This window comes from Octopus bimaculoides, chromosome 19 (assembly GCF_046866305.1).
Source record: "Octopus bimaculoides isolate indiv1 chromosome 19, ASM4686630v1, whole genome shotgun sequence".
In the NCBI taxonomy this organism is placed as follows: domain Eukaryota; kingdom Metazoa; phylum Mollusca; class Cephalopoda; order Octopoda; family Octopodidae; genus Octopus; species Octopus bimaculoides.
In genome coordinates, this window is record NC_142946.1 from 2,374,118 (window position 1) to 2,395,774 (window position 21,657).

At 36.7% G+C, this 21,657-nt stretch overlaps 2 protein-coding genes across 4 annotated transcripts in view; one reads left to right on the forward strand and one right to left on the reverse strand.

Moving 5' to 3' along the window:
* Nucleotides 1-1,860: 1,860 nt before the first annotated feature.
* LOC106880374 (lipoamide acyltransferase component of branched-chain alpha-keto acid dehydrogenase complex, mitochondrial) lies at nt 1,861-16,760 on the forward strand. 2 transcript variants are annotated; one of them, XM_014930259.3, is made up of 10 exons: nt 1,861-2,046; nt 5,342-5,486; nt 6,430-6,505; nt 7,536-7,845; nt 8,109-8,205; nt 9,000-9,283; nt 11,148-11,225; nt 11,655-11,846; nt 13,398-13,469; nt 14,977-16,760. In XM_014930259.3, the coding sequence occupies exons 1-10, from the start codon at nt 1,984-1,986 to the stop codon at nt 15,142-15,144; spliced, it is 1,485 nt and encodes a 494-aa protein (XP_014785745.1). In that variant the 5' UTR covers nt 1,861-1,983; the 3' UTR covers nt 15,145-16,760. The 2 variants fall into 2 exon arrangements, with proteins under 2 accessions (XP_014785745.1, XP_052830825.1); XM_052974865.2 differs by lacking the exon at nt 1,861-2,046 and adding an exon at nt 4,526-4,656 and having other exon boundaries at nt 14,977-15,285.
* Nucleotides 16,761-18,805: 2,045 nt separating this feature from the next.
* The window catches only part of LOC106880381 (thioredoxin 1), a 32,844-nt gene continuing 29,992 nt past the window's right edge, over nt 18,806-21,657 (reverse strand). For both annotated transcript variants that reach the window (XM_089366488.1, XM_014930284.3), the window contains exons 4-5: nt 19,758-19,823; nt 18,806-18,940 (exon numbers count right to left, since the gene is read on the reverse strand). In XM_089366488.1, coding sequence (XP_089222614.1) covers nt 18,878-18,940; nt 19,758-19,823 — 129 coding nt within the window. In that variant the 3' untranslated portion in view covers nt 18,806-18,877. The remainder of the gene's footprint in view (nt 18,941-19,757; nt 19,824-21,657) is intronic.

Sequence of the window (21,657 nt, forward strand, 5' to 3'; positions counted from 1 at the left end):
GGATCCCCAAAACCCGTTGGCTCATGACCTTTTAAAACGACGATACGTCATAAAGCTAAATTTTTGATGGACGGGAAACCTAAGGTAATCCCATAAACCGGCCTTCCCCATTTTTAATATAGACTGCACTACATCTTAGAGTGTGCTTCTTTCGGATTTATGTTTTTTTACAAACGATATATATATCTTAGATAAACTTAGATATGTTTCGATCAAAGATTGGTCCAGGCCATATCTAACTTAATACCACCACCTGATAGGATTATCTAAATCCTTTTAAAGTCAAGTTTTGTTTATGGTCCATTCAAGTAGTGAGTTCTTGAGAAAAACATAGAAACGGAGAAGCACAACCTAAGAAGTAAAGCAGTCTATATCTATTGCTGATGAAGGCCTGTTTATAGCGTTACCCTGGGTTTCTCTTTATGGCGAGAAACCCAGGGTAACCATATAAACAGGCCTTCACCAGTAATATATATATATATATATATATATATATATATATATATATATATATATATATATATATATATATGTAGTGGATCTTGCATGCATGAAGTGGATTCGATCCACCATAGCCAAATTTAAATCAACACTGCAACAGAACTTTTCCCACGGTGGAACGATGGTTTTTCTCTGACTGCAGTTTTACATTTTCCAGATGCCTTTAGCTAGGCCGAAATAATGTCTTCACCACTTGACCCTTATAAAACCCAGAATAGAGATAAGAAGACCACCAACTAAATCTATTGTTCTCAATGATATCTCTATCCTTCTGGACAGTTATAAAAGCAAGAACACCCTAAGCAAAAATCAGTTAGTCACTTCAGTGTGACAACTCAGTGAGAACGAAGCCTGGTTGACCAGCTAGAACCTTGGTCAGAGGGAGAAACGAAGTTTACTGTCAGCAACAGAGAGACAACGTCTCACAACCCTACAACTCTCACTAGCTATAATTCTGTTCTCTTACAACATCATTCTATCTCTCTCTGTAATTACTACTAAACAATGAAGAGAACACAAACGCATGCTTTTGGATCTATCATAACCTGCCCGTCGAGGCAAGGTATTGTAACGCAACGGTAAATATTTCCTTAAAACTTCATGCATTGTTCATCTTTCACATCCTTCAACTTGCCGTTATAACAACAAATTCTTATCATCACAGCTGCTGACTCCGACATTTCATAGTGTTAGTGTTTACCTAATCAACTTTACCCGTTACAATTGGTAACTACACTAATTAAAGCCTAACCGTTACATATATACTCTTTTACTTGTTTCAGTCATTTGACTGCGGCCATGCTGGAGCACCGCCTTTAGTCGAGCAAATCGACCCCAGGACCTATTCTTTGTAAGCCTAGTACTTATTTTATCGAACTCTTTTGCCGAACCGCTAAGTTACACCCCTACATGGTCATTAGACCTGCCAGAGATAGTATCCAAATCACCCTCAAATCACCCTGCCTTGGGTCTTAATCTACTGTTTTAGATTTAAAAAAAAAATTATAAAAAGATACATCTGATAATACTTTCCTCTCTATGCGCAAGGCCTGAAATTTTTGGGGAAAGACGCTAACCGATTACATCGACCGCAGTGTTCAACTGGTACTTATTTTATCGATCTTGTAAAGCAAAGTCGACCTCGGCGGAATTTGAACTCAGCAAATCCGGACGAATTACAACTTAGCATTTTGGTCTGCTGGATCGCTGTTTTAAGGCTTTGCATAATGAACTGCTAGACACATAGTCATGAAGAACAAAAGCTAGCATATTCGATAACAACTTTACCGTTACATAATAATACAATCAATAGAAAAGAAAAATATCCACGTCCCTTCTACCTATTTCAGACCCGAGTCTTTCGTTCTCCCCTTTATCGCCCCACCCACAATTAATGTCTCCCCCACCCTCCAAACACTTAAGTCTCGTAGTTTTCTCGCGAGATTTCTTCTAGTCACCGACCAAACATTTTCTGTTAGAAACATGTCTGCTGTACTGAAGCTTGTTCGTCTTCGATCAAACAACTTCACAACACCTGCTTTCCGCGTAAGTAACACCACATATTTTGTTTTTAGCATTTCTCGCCATAACCTAATTAATGTTTCATTATATTTATTTCATTTTTTTTTTCATATTGCAAGCTTGCGAGCTTTGCGGTATTTGTTCCGACTCTTTAGTCTCTGAGTTCGAATCCCGCCGAGGTCAACTTAGCTTTGCCGCCTCCCGGGGTCGATGTTATCAACTAACCACTCTCCTCTCAAAATTGTTCATCTTGTGTCCAAACCAGAAACCATCACATTGGTTATAGTCCTTATATTTATACATTCATTTTAGATTCTTTCAATAACTATTCATGAGATCAATTAAATTCATGTAATCAATTAAATTCATGTAATTAATTAAATTCTAACAAATGAGCACATGATAACAGTAACCGTAAAGATAAGGTTACTCCCTGCCAGCTGCTAAATTTGTAACCGGGGTATCGATTTCCAATTGAAATCAATTTCGTGCCATGCCTTCGCATGGGTAACATCGGAATATAAAATATCAGTTTCACTTTCTCAAACTTTATCTTGTAATTAATTTGTTCGGCAGCGGCAGGTTTGTTATAGTGGATATGTAAACACGCATATCTGGTGAGGCTGTCTCGGTGTCATATATATATATTTTTTTTTTGTATATATATATATATATATATATATATATATATATATATATATATACACATATATATATATCGTGTGTGGGAACTGACGATACGCCATAAAGCTAAACCCTTTATGGACGGGAAACCTAAGGTAACTCCATAAACCGGCCCTCTCCATTTTTAATATTATATATATTCGATTAATTAACCGTTAGCAATCTCGTTTGCATGAAATTGAATAATCTGTCTTACATTATATCGATAGAAAAAAAATGAAAAATTATTTTCGTATTTTAATTCATTAAAAAAAAATATATATATTGGACTAAATTTCTGTTATTTTTCTCCCACGAGACAACGTCTAGGCTAGAAACACACACACACACACATATCAAATTACAATCACCTCTCTTACTGAATAACACAAAACAACTGGAAACTGTCTGATATCTGAATCTCAATCGCAAAAACCTTTTGTTGCCAATAAACAAAATCATTTTAAGGCATCTCATCATATCGATTCTCTTTTTTTTTCTTTTTACCTTTTGCTGTAAATTGGAAGAAAATAATACAAAAAGCATGCAACATTATGTTTATGATGTAAAGCTATCAGTGTCTGCGTTGGTTCTTTAACCTTTAGAGTTCAAATCCCGCCCAGCAAGATGTTTTATGTTCGTCTTTCGTTTCCAATTAAAAGGGTAGGTCAGGTGGGGCGATCTGAGCGGCTTTATCAATGACATTCTCGAATCGACCATCACCGTCTTGTTTTCAGACTTCATCTGTGTTAACGTGTCCTTCCTTTCTTCCTGTAGGTTGTCGATGTTGTTTAGCTGCAAATCGGCCTCGATTGAGCAGACCTATGGTCAAAGATGTTTTAGTCATGACCAACACCTCTTTTATATATATATATATATATATATATATATGTTTAGTTTTATAAGAGGGAAGGTTGTGAAATTTCGTAGGAATATTTGGCTGCTATTTCTAGGAAGTCATAAAGGTTGATCGATGTCAAATCATTTGTTTAGCCCCAGTTTAGTTCCGATCGACCACATTTATGATAAAAGATGTAATAGCTGCAACCATCCACCCCGTTCCCTCCTCCCAAACATTCTTGACGCAAGCGCTATTTCGTCTGTCTTTACGTTCTGAGTTCAAATTCCGTCGAGGTCGACTTTGCCTTTCATCCTTTCGCGGGGCGATAAATTAAGTACCAATTTCGTACTCGGGCCAATCCCCCCAAATTTCGGGCTATGTGCCTAGAATAATAACAAAAATATTTATTATATATATATATATATATATATATATATATATATATATATATATATATATATATATATATAATAAATATTATTGGGGCTTGTGGGTGATCTTGGAGAATAACGTACTATTTTCAGTTTCGGAATTTCGGAAAAATAGTTTTTAATTTTCGATAGATAGAAATGGATGAGTATATATATGGTATTCTTTCGATATGACTCGACAAAATCACATGTGTACCTCCCTTCCTAATTTTGTGTGTATTTGTATACATACAGTGGTTTTCGGTGGTGGAGACTAATTGGCAGACAATCAAGAAACTCATGTTTTTTTATAATGGGAAGCGTGACCTCGACATTAACAGCCGTTATCGCTCGAGTGTTGGGGTCGATTTAATCGGCTCTAGGCAACCTACAAAATTAGAGACCTTGTGCTTATAAATTGTTATTGTCAAGCACGATCTCTTTACGATAACCTCAGTAGCATTGTTCCAGTTTCATCTTATATGAGAGTAAATAAGACACCTTGGATGCAAATTTTACTAACGAAAACACAGACACGGAACGAAACATTTGTAGGTCATGTTGTGATGTATCAATTACAATGTTTCCTTCAAACAATCGATATAGCAGCACATAAATATAAGATAAAGAATATAGACAAATGCACACAATGGTTAATATGTTTAATGTGAAAACCCCGTGGTTCTGGATTTGATGCTAGTGTACTGCGCGACACGTTGGGTAGGTGTCTTCTAGAACTGAAAACAGAATTAAATTAATTGATCTAGGGGAAATAACTCAAATGAACCAACGGAATATGGTTATGAGCGACTAATAGTTTCATACATTGAAGATATTATCTAGGCATAACTATATACTATGAACATCAAGCGATATTTATCTCTCACCAGATGGAGTACTTGCTTTGTTGATCTTACCTTAACAGAAAAGTAAACTTTTCAACACGTGATTTTCTACAGCAAATTTATAACTTGTATAGCCTATACAAGTTACGACATGTATATGCCATGTGCACAGAACTTAAAGACTAGTTGGAGACACCCGGCGTGTTGTAAAACCTGCCTAGATAATATCTTCGATGTATGAAACTATTAGTAGCTCGTAATTATATACTGTGTACAATACACGATATTTATCTCTCACCAGATGGAGTACTTATTTTGTTGATTTTTACCTCAACGGGAAAATAAACTACTTAGCTAAGTTTCGGCCAGAATTGGCCCAGGCCATATCTAACTTAATAGCAGCACCAGGAAAAGACATTTAATGTTGTTTCATATTAATCATTCTTTGGGAACCGTAGCCCTTTCGATTATTCCTGAAAGGTCTCTTAGGTCTCTTATTCATCAAAGGTCTCTTAGGTCTCTTATTAAAACATTCTATTTTCCTCTCTTAACTTTTTCAGTTTTCAAAGAGACACTGCACCACAGGGAAAGGACGTAAGCTATGTATATTTCACACTCCTGTGGCACTCAAAAATGGCTGCTTGCGACATCACTTAAATTACAGCCATATGAACCAATCTAAGAGAGCTTTCCATCTTTCAGCAGGTAAAAAAATTTCTCTTCATTTTAGTTCAATCCTTTCGTTTTTTAATTTCAATTCTGTTTTTGATGCCATCTCACCGTATCACTGGATGACGGTGGTGATGACGTGTTTAGCCCTGGGGTATCGCTCTCATCAAACATGCTCAGGCAATGATCATTCTGTATTTGTCCCAAGTGTAATGTATCCAGAATTACATGATCCTGGATGCAGTAGTTTTTCTTTCTTTTTTTTTTTTGTGTTTTGAAGGATGATAAAGTGCTATTTGGGGGAAATTTGGCTATTGTTCCTAGTAGGTCAACTAAGCATATAGAGTCTCTCTCTCTGACTCATTGTATAGTGTGGTTTGTAAGGTGTTATCATGTGGTAGATCCCATTGTGTAGTATGAGTCAAGAAAGCAGAATTTTGAAGGCTGACTAATAATGCTTAGTGGGAGGATTTGGTAGATGGAAAATGAGGCAGAAGCTCATCACGTGTGTGTGTGTGTGTGTGTGTGTGTGTGTGGTAGGGGTGCAAGGCCTACTGGACCATGCTTGATCGTTGAGGTTCTTGCAACCCAAGCAAAATTTCTTGAACCATCTGGGTACTGTACTGTGATCACCTGCACGCTACAAATGTTTTGGTTGCCTCCATGGTGTTATGGCTGAGTTTGAACTTGTAAAGCATAAATTCCTGAACCAGACTACATTGTATGTTCATCTGTGTGACTTTCCGATCATGGAGTGAAGCAACATACAAAGTGTCAGTGCACCACCCACTGTTACAATACAACCAACCTCAACAGGTGCCTTCCACAGCTTCAACTTCTGAAGTCACGTGTGACACTCATGCCACAAACTAGCACATATGCAAACTATTGCAAAACTTTTGGCTTGCCTCAATAATAAAAATCGTTTCAGACAGATTGTTGTTAATAAAATACTTTTGTGTGTTTTTTATGCCAACAGCTAGATGTGGAGAAATTGTACAGTTTACCTTGGCAGATATTGGTGAAGGAATAAAAGAGGTTAACATAAAGGAATGGTAGGTTTCCATTATTTTTTTTTTCCCTTCTCACTGTCCAACTATTTTTTGAAGACATTAGTTTTTTTGTTGTTATTTGCTATTTTTTCCCATGACTGTTTTGATACCGATGTAACTGAGACTGCCCCAGGTTCTGTGAAACAAACTTCCTGTTAATTCTTTTGATACCTGAGACTGACCCCTGTTTCTATGGCACAAACTTCCTCTTTTAGCCCTTTTGACACTGACCCATCTGACACCCGGTTCTATGATGCATTCTTCCTGTTTTAAAGTGATATAAATTAAAACCTTCCAACTAAATCTCAAAGGTGCATGGCTTAGTGGCTAGAGTATAAGGTCATGGTTTCAATTCCCGGGCTAGGCAGTGCATTGTGTCCTTGAGCAAGATACTTCATTTGCTGTTGCTCCAGTCCACTCAACTGGCAAAAAGGAGTGACCCTACAATGGACTGGCATCCTGTTTAGGGGGAATCTTCTGATCTTGGCTACTTATGGACCTCAGAAACCCAAAACAGGAATGTCCAGCTGTTGATGATAATGATGATAGTGGTGATGACAGTAGCATTGGTCATCATCATCATCATCATCATCATCATCATCTCCCATTAATTTATGTTCCAAACACCAGCTTAGTAATGACAAAGTTATTTCACTAAACACATTTTGTTGTTTGTGTGACACCTCTTTCTACAGTCCTGGCTCAACTGCAAACCCAGTTTGGGTGTTTGGCATCTGGAATATTGTCAAGCACTCACTGCACTCGAACAGTTGGATAATTTGGTCAGTGATATGTCGACCCTTGCATTTTATAAGAGGGTAAAAGTGAGGATAGCCAGAGAGTGATTCTGGGTGTCGATGAGGACTGTTTGGATAGTCTTTTCTTGGAGACTTTCAGGTGGGGGATTGCATCACAGTTAAATACTGGGATCAAGAGTACCAGCTACTCCCCCTCCCCTCAAAATGCTAGTCCTGTTGACCAAGTCAGAAACCAATTAAGTGGTCACATAACAGAAATATCAATGTGTTTGCAGGTTTATCAATATTGGTGATCAAGTAGCTCAGTTTGACAGTATATGTGAAGTACAGAGTGACAAGGCATCAGTGACAATCACCAGCCGTTATGATGGTATTGTACGGCGCCTTTACTACAACATCGATGACATAGCGAAGGTTGGAGCTCCTTTGGTGGATATAGAACTGCTAGGAGACACCGAAACGGAAGAACAAGTGGATACTTTTGATGAAGAAGACAGCAAGTCTGAAGAACAGATTCGTGGAAAGCTTCAAGTGATGAAATCTTTGGCAACTCCAGCTGTGAGAAGGATTTCCATAGAGAAGAAGGTAATTCCTTTGTCCTTGTTTTTCCCCTCTTTTTCCTTCATTCTTCCATTTTTTCATTTTCTCTCTTTCTTTTTTTCCCTCTTCTTCCTTTTTCGACTTTCTTCTTCCTTCTTTCTTCTGTCCTCGTCTTCTTTCTTCCACTTTTCATTTCTTATTCTCTTATTCTTTCTAGAACATTATTAAGAAATATATTTAATTTTTTTCCCATACTTGCACAAAGTTGTTTTAGGGTTAATGATTTCTTTTTTTTCTTACCTGCACAGATTCCATTAAGTTCTGTGATAGGAACTGGAAAAGATGGTAGGATTCTTAAAGAAGATATTTTGCGTCATATTGAAAATCTGACAAGAACTCCACCTGGTATGTTTCACTGTATACATATATATATATATATATATATATATATATATACACACACACACACACACACACACACACACACACACACACACACACACACACACACATACATCATCATCAGCATCGATGATGATGATATATATATATATATATATATACACACACACACACACACACACACACACACACACACACACACACACACACACACACACATACATACATGCATATATATATGTGTGCTTGTGTCATATGTATGTATGTATGCATATATCTCTCTATTCATTCATTTTACATCTGTTTTTTTTATACTGGCACAAATATATTCATACACACACACACACACTCTGTCACACTCTAACCTTTCATCATTGGCACAATTTCACCTCCTCCAATGTGACATGTAGATGACAACACACGTGATGTGTGTTTGTATTGGTGTGTATGTGTGTGAAAATATATATATATATATATATATATATATATATATATATATGTATGTATGTATATATAAAATCTTAGTAATAATAGTAGGTGATGGATTTCGTATTAGACTTTTATTAGGCACAACATTTAAACACATTAATTGACTTATATTTATTTGTCTAAATTATTTCTTATATATATATATATGCACGTGCATACATGCATATACACTCACCTTTAAGTGGGAAGAGAGAGTGTGTGTGTGTGTGTGTGTGTGTGTGTGTGTGTAAGAACCATTTATTTCTACACCATTGCCTCTGTATCTCCATAGCTATTTATTTAGTTCTGTATATTCTGTTGTATTCCAGAGCCTCTCGTAGAAACAGCCCCTCTTCCTGCTGCTAAGAAACGCAAGCCTGAACCAGCAGTTCGGCCATTCATACCGCAGGCATCAGTCCAAGAAGACAGAGTTGAGCCTGTTCGTGGTATTCGCAAGGCAATGGTGAAGAGCATGAATGCTGCCCATGCAATTCCTCACTTTGGTTACTATGACGACATTGACATGTCTAGTTTAGTCCAACTGAGATATGACCTCAAGTCTGCCAGCAAAGCCAGAGGCTTGAAGTTGTCTTTCATGCCATTTATTATCAAGGTTTGTGGAAGCTGCCATCACCACCACTACCACCACCACCATCATCAATATCATTGCTATCATCATCATCATCACTATCAATATCACCAAGAGCACCATCATCATCATCACCACCATTAACAACACTAGCATCACTACCAACATCATCATCATTCTCAATATCATCATCAGCACTTTCGTAAAGACCACTGTCACCGTCACCATTCCCAGTACTGCTACCACCACTGTCATCATCACTGCTATCACCACTCATCATCATCATCATCATCATCGTCATTGTCACCACCAGCGTCATCATTATTGGCACTAACACAGTAACTACCACTGCCACACCGCCACCGCCACCACCACCTTTAACAACACTTACAATGCCACCAACACTACTACTACTACTACATCTGCCTTCATCCACACCACTAAGCACCACCAAAATTAACAACACTACCATTAGCAGAAAAACAGGATGGTTGTCTGTGATTGTTGCTCTGTCCAACCAAAGTTGGTCTGGCAGTAAACAGCAACTAAAAGCAGCAGCAGCAGCAGTACTACCACTAGCATCATCTACCCCGTGAACTACGATGAAAAAAATATGAGAAAGATATGATATATAATTTATTTTGTGCAGGGGTTCCTTGAGACATGTAATTTATTTTAAGGGTTATGCTAGAGGAACAAGGTTGAGAAACACTGATTTAGAGAGAGAGAGACTTAAACTAAGTGCCACTCCTTTAGTTACGACGACGGAGAGGGTTCCATTTGATCTGATCAACAGAACAGCTGGGCACTCCACAAACATGCGTAACCCTTAATGTAGTTCTCAGGAAGATTGAGCAAGACACTGAATGTGACAAGGCTGGTCCCTTTGAAATACAGGCACAACTCATTTTTACCAGCTGGGAAGACTGGAGCAACGAGAAGTAAAGTGTCTTGCTCAAGGACACAATGTACTGCCAGATATTGAACTCGGGACCTTACAATCGTGAGTTGAGTACCGCAACTGCTTAGCCACACGCCTTCACACCTTCAACTACTTTCATGTCAGAAAGACTGGATCTTCTTACTGACCGAGATCGGAGTTGTTTACCCTTTGCCTTGTCCCAGTCTCGTTATCATTCGTTATTGAGCCTCTTGTCATTACGATACTAATTATGATTGAAGTTATTTTGCTCGCTACAGATTTCAATGTTCAATATGTATTGAAATGCGATAGGTTATTCTTCTCTTAACCCTAAAGGTTTTTCCTCAGAAAACAAACAAGGACTGAGTAACATAATTTTTCACCTTCTTACTGCAGAAATCAGACATATCCACTCCAGATTTCATTACTCTTAAACTGTGGGAAAGCGGTTTTATATACTAATCTGTCTTTTGTCGAGGAATGTCATGTTTGAAACTGTTTTGTTGAGATGTGTCGAGTTTATTGAGGCAGCATGACTTGCAGAAAATATCAGTTCCAATTTTTGGTAGATATTTATCGTCATTACTAGAACAACTGTGAAATTTCATTTCACAAAGGGTGAATATAAATTAACTGTTGAAGTTATTTTATAGCACAACTGATAAGACATTATTAATTCGAATTTAAGAATGATGCATTGTTTTATATATATATATATATATATATATATATATATATATATATATATATATATATATATATATATATATATATATATATATACAGGGTTGGTGATAAGTCACCTGACAGTAAATCAAAATTCCATAAATACAATCTGTAATTCTGTATTGACTCAAAATTCTTTAAAAAAAATACATGCAAAAACGAATGCCGATTTTAAATTAATTATTGTTGTCTGTGATTCTAAATTAAAAGATTTTAAATTTCCTCTCTTCTTCCCAATAGTCTACCTCGTTGGCTCTGTTAGAATATCCAATCTTGAATGCCTCAGTTGATTCTAACTGTGAGAACATCACATACAAGGTATGTTTTTTTTTTTTTTTTTTTTTTTTTGTTACTGTTGTTGTCATTAATATAAATTACACACCTACAGGGTGTGTCAATTTTTTGAGATTATTTGTATGAATTTATAGAAAAATGCATAGTTTATCAAAGAAATCATGAGAACCCTTTTATCACACCTGTTCAATGATGATGTTGTTTATATGTATTGGATAGATTAACTGGTGGTGTCTAGTCTTTATACTCTGAGTTGGAATCCCACTTTGGCTAACTTTGCCTTTCACCCTTTCAAGACCAATAAACTTCTACATATAAACATCTATCTCCTGATGTACCCACTCATCACTTTATTTATTTATTTGTCTTTCTGTTATTCTCCTCGTTAAGCAAGTCCATTAGCAACATACCTTCTTATGGTCAGATTTTGTCTCTCTCTCTCTCTCTCTCCAGGCTGCTCACAACATCGGTATTGCAATGGACACTCCCGATGGCTTGATTGTCCCTAACATAAAGAATGTACAAAACTTGAGTCTACACCAGATTGCTTTGGAATTGAACCGGCTTCATGAACTCGGCATCAATGGGAAACTTGGCCCCTCCGAACTAAAAGGCGGCACTTTCTCTCTTTCAAACATTGGAAGTGTAAGTTAGATTTATCACGACTCAGCTTTTGTTGTTGTTGTTGTTTAACAGTTGTATAAAACATTGATACAGTCTTCCTTTCTCCATATATGTCTCTCTTTTTACATACATGTCATTGTCTCTCACACAACACAGTGAAAAGTAATATATATATCTGAAGCATATCTTATTCAAATCGACCCCAGGACTTATTCTTTGTAAGCCTAGTACTATCGGTCTCTTCTGCTGAACCGCTAAGTTACAGGGAGGTAAACACACAAACATATATATAAAAATATATACACACGACGGGCTTCTCTCAGTTTCCGTCTACCAAATCCACTCACAAGGCTTTGGTCAGCCTGAGGCTATAGCAGAAGACACTTGCCCAGGGTACCACACAGTGTGACTGAACCTGAAACCATGTGGTTGGGAAGCAAGCTTCTTACCACACAGCCACAAAAAAATGTAAAAACATCTCATTGTTTTCTTAATCTTAGATTATTTTTCCATTTGCTTAAAACAAAAGAATGTTTCCACATCACCTGCAATTTTCACAGCTAAAGCTTTCAAATAAATCGATATAGATTTATGTATATTATGTATGTTTCAGATATTCTGATTTATGCTTTATTTTATATAAAGCGCCATCATCATATGTTTGTTGTCCATGCTGGCATGGGTTGGACACCAGCCTGAGTGCTTTTTACATGGCAACAGCACAAGTGCGTGTATATTTATATTTGTGTGTATATACACATATACACATTTGTTTTGATGCTAAATTTTATTTTGCATGATGCATCTGATTCCTCATCTACCAAGGTTGTTTTTTTTTACAGTGCATTCAGCAACACTGTTCACCTTACTCCCCAATCTTTACAAATATGTGGCTCTTCGGCATTCAAAGCCCACATCTTACTTCTCTTCAACATCATACACAAGCACCAAACAGTTTGCCCTCTACTCCAAAAATATATTATGTACAATCAAATAAAATTAAGTTTTCAATGAACAGTGAGTGTGTAATTTAAACTAATTGACATTTACTGGACAGAGAGAAACAAGTGTCCATTGTGCAATCTATAAAACGGTTTGTTTATAAATGATATTGTGTGTTTATTTCCTTCCGTTTCGTTTGCCCACTCCCTGCCAGACAACATCTCAGATGCATTTGGGTTACATTATAACACCAAAACAAACACTGCTTAACACATCAGCTATTTGTGTATATGTTTTATATATATATATACTAGCTGAATGACCTGGCATTGGCCGGGTTACTGCTGTTCTTATTCAGATTAGTAAACAATAAATATAAAGATATATTCTCATAATTATTTCAAAATATCTATATTTTATTAAAAGAATATCCAAATTGTAATGGTAATAGAATTTTGAACTGAAAATCTGTCAATGTTGAAGTACCCCAGGGTAAACTATTCATTGTGTCATTTTTTGTTGGTGTTGAAATGAATAAATTATTGTTGCTTCTAAGTTGCAAGCAAGCAACATATGTGTGTGTGTATATAGATATATGTATATGTGTTATCTTAATATATATTTTCCTAGATTGGTGGAACCTATGCACGTCCATTGATAATGCCACCTGAAGTAGCCATTGGTGCACTTGGAAAGATATCAGTAAGTTGGTCCTTTGTCATCTCGTCTGAAAAGTTCAGCATCATGAGGTCATCCTTTGTCTTCATGGATCTCCCTTGTCCCATGTTTTATATAAATATGTATAAATGTATACAAGGTCTGATCAATAAGTATCTGGACTGTTACCATAGTAATGAAGCTAATGCACACAGAGTAAAGCTGCTTGGCAAAGATTAATCTTGAACTCTGCTGTGCATGTGCACTAAATTTTAACATTCTAGCTCACTTCCGCTGTTTACAGCAGTGCTTGGAAGGAACATGTGTAGCATGTGATTGTCGCATTTTACCTTGACAGAGAAAGTTGTCATGGCGATACCTACTCAAAGGCCTTCACAAAGTTGCAGAAAGCATATAAAGATGAGTGTATGAACCGCACACAAGTGTACAAACGTTTATAAGATGGCTGAAAAAATGTTGATATTGATGAATGTTCTGGGAGACCTGCGAGCAGCAGGACTGAGAAAAACATTGTAAATGTGCGTGCAGCTGTGAGAGGAAATCGTCGAATCACCATCTGTGAGTTATCAGAGGATGTGCAGATTAATTACGGTTCAGTTCAGTCCATTATCACTGAAGATTTGGATATGAGACGCGTGTCAGCGAAGTTTGTGCCAGAACTGCTTTCAAGTGACCAAAACGACATTCAGGTTTCAGTTGCACAAGATCTTGATTGTGTCGGGAATGATGAAAACTTTTTCAAAACTTTGCATAGGCCTCTGAGCAGATATCACCAAGCTTTTTGCAAAATTCGGTGCAGATTCTCTGCTCAACTTTCTCAGTCATGGTCACTTCAATGATCACACGCTACACACCTTCCTTCCAAGCACTGCTGTAAACAGCGGAAGTGAGCTAGAACAGTAAAACTCGAGTGCACATGCACAGCAGAGTTTAAGGTCGATCTGTGCCAAGCGGCTTCACTCTGTGTGTTTTAACTTTGTTACTATGGCAACAGTCTAGATACTTATTGATCAGACCTCGTATATATATTTGTATGAGTGAGTCTACTCGCACCATGCAGCTTGTCCTTGGGTGTTTATTCATCCATATTTGTTAACGGTTATTTTTAATACTTTTCTCACTGAATTGCGTGTCTGTTTCTCTTTCTGCCGTCTGTGATTTTATTCTTGAGCTGTAGTCTCACCATACACATATATGTACATTAAGGTGGCGAGCTGGCAGAAACGTTAGCACGCCGGGCGAAATGCTTGGCAGTATTTCGTCTGCCGCTACGTTCTGAGTTCAAAATCTGCAGAGGTCGACTTTGTCTTTCATCCTTTCGGGGTCCATTACATAAGTACCAGTTACGCACTGGGGTCGATATAATCGACTTAATCCGTTTGTCTGTCTTTGTTTGTCCCCTATGTGTGTAGCCCCTTGTGGGTAGTAAAGAAATAACACATATATGTAGATAGACACACACGCACATTGTTTATACTTGTTAATCTTCTCTTCCTGATTTTTTTTCTTTTTGTATTTGTTTTCGCATCAGGTTCGACCCAAATTCAATCACGAAGGAGAAATTGTGAAGGCACACACCATGCAGGTCAGCTGGTCCGCCGATCATCGTGTAATAGATGGTGCCACAATGGCACGCTTTTCAAATATATGGAAAAGTTACCTAGAAAAACCTGGTACCATGTTACTGGACACTAGATAAATACATCGGATGCATTTGCACACCTCATATACACACACACACATACAGTTACATAGAAATCTACACATATACACACACATAATATAGCAATTCTAGAAACCAGTGTGGGTCCAGTTATTTCTACTGGATGGTTTATATATATATATATATATATATATATATATATATATATATATATATATATATATATATATATATATATATATATATATAAAATGTTTGAATATATGGACTGGAGAAAGAGTACTCAATACAGGTTGTAGAGGTTATTTATTTGTTCAAAGATGTTTATTGGTTTTTGTTGCCTGACGGAAGAAATGCAAGAAACTCAGTAGCGAGGAGTCGTAATCATCAGCTTCAAATAATATACACACGAGACATATATATATATATATAACGTGTGTATATTTATGTATAGACATAGGTCAATATCTATATAAATATATATTTATATCTCTCTCTAATATATATATATACATACACACGCACATATATATACGCACACACATATATGTATATATATATACATATATATATGCACACATACACATATATATATATATATAGACACATGCACAGATAAACCTATATCTGTATCTATGTCGTTATATATTTGTATGTCTTGCATATAAATAAATGTAGGTACTCATACGCACAAATTCTGGGTTGGTTCAGCTATGCTCTCTGATGCTTGCTCCAGCATGACCATAGTCCAATTACTGAAGCAAATAGAATAGTAGCATTCCTTTCCGAGGTGTTCTTAGGATCCACTAATTTCTTTCAAGATTTCTCATCAAATCTTGTCTTTGAATAGTTATTATATCTGTTGTTGTTTGATTAGTTACAATCACTGGATCATGGCCATTACCTTGTAAGGTATAGTTAAATTATTGGCCCCAGCATTTGTTTTCTTCAATCGTAGGAAGATGAAAGTCATAGTGGATCCTGGTGCCATTTGAACTTGGGGACGCGATCAGATTACAACATATTTTATTCAATACTCAACTAATTATGTTATGTGCCTACCTACCTGTTTGTTCCTTTTAATATAGCCTTTATTTCACCCCTGAACTATAATTGGAATTAAGCAATCTTTGAAACTTCATTTTAGCTTTCTTGTGCCTCACTTATTTTCTTTGATCAATCAATATCTTTTTCTCTCATTGAAATTCATATTTCTTTTTTTTCTAAATTTTTCTTGCGGTAATCCTATCAACATATTTTATACTAACGCTGTTAGACATCGCTGGTGATTCATTCGAAATTAAGAGATAAAAATCGGATTTCCTATTTAGAAATTGATTTCAGTTCTCAATTTAATAAAAGCTACAGGAACTAGTAATACTCAGCTTTGTGGGTGGAGGTTAGTTTAACCCTTTAGCATTCAGATTACTCTGTCAAATGGAATGTTCATTTATTCACATTGTGTTGAATTAAATCTTATATAGTAACACCTCACTTTACAAGACTCCAGGTTTACGAGTTTTATTTCTCGAGCACAAATCCAATTTTGAATGAAGTGCAAAAGTTTCTACTACCAAAATGCTTGTGTGTGTTACCAAGAAATTTATAGCGAGCAAGAAAAAAGCTCCTTCTAGGCAAACAACTCTAGGCTTGTTTTTCAAAAAAAAAAAAAAAAATCTACAAATCTATCTACGTGTGCTTGTGAATCGACAATCACGTCTACAAGTGATGGTGTGCACGAGTCGAGTACGAGTGAAAGTGATTCAGAAAATGGTTATGATAATATTTTTTATTATATATGATTTTGACATTCTTTTTACTTTACATAAAATACTCTTTACGTTCTATTGTTTTATTGCTGTTTATTTACGAGTATTATAAATTTTATAGATAAAATAATTTTCTGGGAATTAGTTACGATTTATAACATTGCTCCTATGGGAAATTATTGCTCTGCTTTGCGAGTGGTCTCTGGGAATAAATTAACTCCTACACCAAGGCATTACTGCATCGTCTCATCCTTTTGAGACTGAACCTAGAAACTGTGGTTGGGAAGCAATCTTCTTACCACACAACCATGCTTGCACCTATGTCTATAAATATACGTATTAACTTGTAGCATAGAAGGTAGAAAAGATTTCGTTTACAAGGTCTTTGCTATATAGAATGTTGACGACATTCAGTAATGGTTTGCACTCTTACATAGACTGCACTGTAAGCTTAAAAAATTGCTTCCAAAATTCATCAATTGCATTGCTTCTCTTCCCCTAAATACAAACACATACCTTAGAGATATATATATATATATATATATGCTGCATTACCACTCTTTCAACAACTGATGACGGTTTAATGATAAAAACGTTTTTAAAGAAAGTGTCCTCTGACCGCCAGAGGTGGAGTGACACCAATTGTCCCTAACCCTGTCCCCCATTGCAGACAAACTTTCTCCACACAAACAAAGGCAATGATGGAATGTGATACCAAATAAACATTTTAAAAAACAAGTAAAATATTTGTTATAAAAATTGGATTTTAGATAACTTTTTTTTCTTTCTTTTTCCTGTTTGGAATGGTTCAAACCTCAGGGTTGTTTTTACAGCTGGTTCTCTTCCCTCTGTAGCAGCAGGCAGCTATTGCAGGCGTGGCTGTGTGGTAAGAAGCTTGCTTCTCCACTAGTGTCGTCTACTATAGCCTCGGGCTGAACAAAGCCTTGTGAGTGGATTTGGTAGATGGAAACTGAAAGAAGCCCATTGTATATTTTCACATAGCTGGACAGGTTATTCACAGAATGGTGAGGCTCTTTTATGACCATATCACATGATGTCTAGACAACGATAAACACACACACACTAACACATATACAAAAGGTTTCTTTCTGTTTCCGTCACCTGAATCCACTCACAAGGCCTTCATTCAGCCAGGGTCTGTATAGTAGAAGACACTTGCCCAAGGTGCCACATCCGTTGGGAAGCAAGCTTCTTAACCACACAGCCACAAGGGGGGAAAAAAAATGAAGCATTATCAGTTTGTTACCAGCTTCTGTGATAAACATAGACATGGCTATGCAGTTAAAATGTTTGCTTTTTGATTTCATTGTGGCAACTACCTTGTTCTCTCGGGTCTTGTGAGAAAAAATTGACAGACAGAGGCCCATGGTATATTTTTTGTTATGTATGCAGTGAAAGCAACCATTTTGGATAGCTGAAATTGCATAACAAACTTTAAAAAGATATAACGAAATTGTGTACAGTGCTCAGGTGCACTGCAGCTTATCAAAGGTGCATGTATAGTACATAGAATTCTGTAGAAAAGTCCGGAAAGTGAACAGTGTATGGAGGTGGGGGTTATCAGGTGTAGTGATGGCAATTTTAAAGGATGCAATGTCTAGGCATCTAACACCTGATGCAGGTAGTTTGTTCCATGCTTCAGCAACTCTGAGTATGAAAAAATGTTTCTGAAAGTCATGGGAGCTGTGCTTGGCATGCCCACATGTGTTAGACACATGGAACTCAAAAAGGTGGTTGTTGGCACAATGGTTAATAATTTTGTGGGTGTTTAACTGACTGCAGCCAGTTGAGCTTCTGAGCATACACTGTACAGTCAGAAGGAAATTTTAAGTTAATAAAAATACACATGCAAACATATGAGAATAAAGAAAATACATGCCCCAAAAAAGAAGAAAAAACAGCAAAAGTATTTTTAAATTGTGACATAACATTATTTAATCATTATAAAAGATGAAATATTTATCCAAGTTCATTTGAATTTATTTATGCTTTTCTAATGTTGCTTTAATTTTCTCTTCAGATGCCCCTATTACCTCATCAACCTGGCAAAAAAAAAGAAAAATATTGTTAATTAAGAATCCAGGTGATTGTGTGTGTGTATGTGTATACTGTTAGTTAACAATCCAGCTTCTGTGTCTTGATAGAATATGAGTGAGAGAGGACTGCATCGTGCTCCGTCTAGGGTCTCTATAGCTGATCCCCTTCCTAGCACTCACCACTTTACAGAATGTACAGTGTTTTCCTTCATGTCATCAGCACTAGTGTAAAGCGAAAGGATGAGAATAGATTTGTAGTTGCCATAGGATGGTAACACATCTAATCCATACAACATTATATCATTTTGAATATAATACAGATAAAAGTGTGTGTTTGTCTTGAGATGCATTCTCAAGACAAACTAGTTAAGTATGATATGCAAAATACTAGTCTGTATTACTATGGATTCCATGACTGGTAACAGATAGATGTGTGCCAACACACACAAACATGCACGACAAACTTCTTTTCAGTTTTAATCTCTCAAATTCATTCACAAGGCTCTGGTCAGTCCAGGACACCAGAGGGTAATTGGCCAAAGTGAGACTGAAGCCAAAACCACGAGAACTTGTTAAACTCACAGCCATTTGACAACATATTCTGACACAGTATCTAACAAGATGTGGTTACAATCCATGTAATGGGTTTCAGCACAGTTTTGGTCAATCTAGCTATGATGGAAGACACAGGCCACAAGTTGTGAAGACAAATTTTTTGCCATTTGACCATCTGTGCATAAAGCCACCAAATTTTTCTCGTTGTGTCTTTAATTAATGAAAATGAAAACTCTGCAGTTTGACTTCCAGAAAAGTAAATACTCACTTTATCACCTCCTTTGTAGAATCTAAATGTTGGCATGGCAGAGATACACTGATCTTCTGCTACATCCTGCAATAATATAACAGACACATTGTATATAATACACAATACACGTGCACATATATATAAAAATATGATGAAGGTAAAGCAGGCAAAAACTTCAAAGTCACTGTCAACACATCTAGCTATAAAATATGTCCTCTACAACAAGTAGTGAGTAGTCATTCAGTTCAATGTAAAACTGTTTTTATAACTCAACATAAAAACAGACATCAACATACACAATGGGCTTCTTTCAGTTTCCACCTGCCAAATCCACTGACAAGGCTTTGGTTGGCCTGAAACTATTGTAGAAGCCACTTGCACAAGATGCCACAACATACAGTAAGACTGCACCCCAAAAACATGTGGTTTGGAAGCAATCTTCTTAACCACACAATTGCAGCTGTATCACTATGCTTCGACTTAAAGGAAGGACACACAGGTCAGGGGAAGGATTGGAGTTCAAAGAGTAGATTGTCCATCATCAAGGATGAGATTATCTCGTGCCCTTCGTTGTCATTTTAGTCCTAGCTCAGGTCCTGGTTGAACACATGTGGTCAAAGATGTTTCAGCTGTGACCAGTCCCACCTTTTCCATTCCACAGTGTATATCTAGAACTGCACAATCTAATATGTCCTTCATTGAAGATAATAGAGAGGGATTTAGTTGCTATTTCTAGAAGGTCAAGATTCCAAATAGAGATATATCCCTGCTGGTGTGTAGTTGTTATTGTTGTTTTGCCCCAATCAGTTCTAATTGAAGACATTCCAGCCATGGTCAACCAAATTGATTTTTAGACAACACATCAAGAATTACATTAATATGCATTCTTTTTGTTTTGAAATGACATTTGGATACGATCTAAAGTTTCTACTGGTGGCTATTGAAGTTATAGTTTAGCACCAGATTATTTCAAACCAATGGGGAAATGTGTTCCAGCCATGACAATCCCACCTTTTTATTCAGGTATTGTGTAACTAAGGACACATGGCGTAATGTGTCCTTCCACTTTAATTTTGTTTTTTTTTTTAGAGATGGCTGGATGTGAATCGAAGATAGTCCGGCTGCTGTTTCTAGTATGAGTCTGCTATTGAGAGCCAAGCATGATGGTTCATTTAATGAAATATTTAATGTATGTGCCACTGTAGCTCTGTAATATAATAAACAGAACAAAACATCACCATTATTTGTGTCTGCTTTTTCAGGCTGAGATAGGTTAAACAGGTCAACTGAGTCTCTGACAGATCTTAGAGTAAATGCCATCTTAGGTGTGGCTAGAAGACCACACCTGGAGGCCTAATGTTATATTTTGCCGTGGTTTCAATTGCTGAAAGCCTTTCTTCACATCGACCACCTTACTGAGTACACTGAGCACATTTTATCATGGAACCCTCCTCGACCTGGCTAAAAGGTCTTTTCAACCCTGTCTTTATATTAGTAGATCCTAATTCTGATCACATAACCATATTTTCCAGCTTACAAGTCAACGTAGTATTTTGTGTAAACATTCAACGTTGCCACGGTCTTCCCAAATCCCATTGTACTTCACAAAGTCATCTTCGTGTATAAACTGACCAACTTATTTTGGCTGTAAAAAAAACTTTTGAGCTAAAAAATTCAACCAGTTTGCCAGAAAATATGGTAATTATGGGACTCCCAGTCATTGTCAATGCAAATTTAGCAAGGAAACCTAACAACTTGAGAATAACCAGGTTTTTCTTCTCATACGCAATTATTTATGAGCCATTTATAATCAATCAAACCTTGTTAATACTAACACAACTATTTCTAGCAAGTATAGACAGCTCATCAGTTTCAATGACAAATGTTTGGATAAGTTCATGAGATTTCTTCAATCAAG

What these genes read in the sequence shown, in the direction of transcription:
- LOC106880374 (XM_014930259.3), top strand. Translation starts at nt 1,984, where the DNA reads ATGTCTGCTGTACTGAAGCTTGTTCGTCTTCGATCAAACAACTTCACA. An exon ending in GTGAGAACATCACATACAAG is followed by an intron (nt 11,226 to 11,654) that starts GTATGTTTTTTT and finishes CTCTCTCTCCAG; the next exon opens with GCTGCTCACAACATCGGTAT. An exon ending in CTCTTTCAAACATTGGAAGT is followed by an intron (nt 11,847 to 13,397) that starts GTAAGTTAGATT and finishes ATATTTTCCTAG; the next exon opens with ATTGGTGGAACCTATGCACG.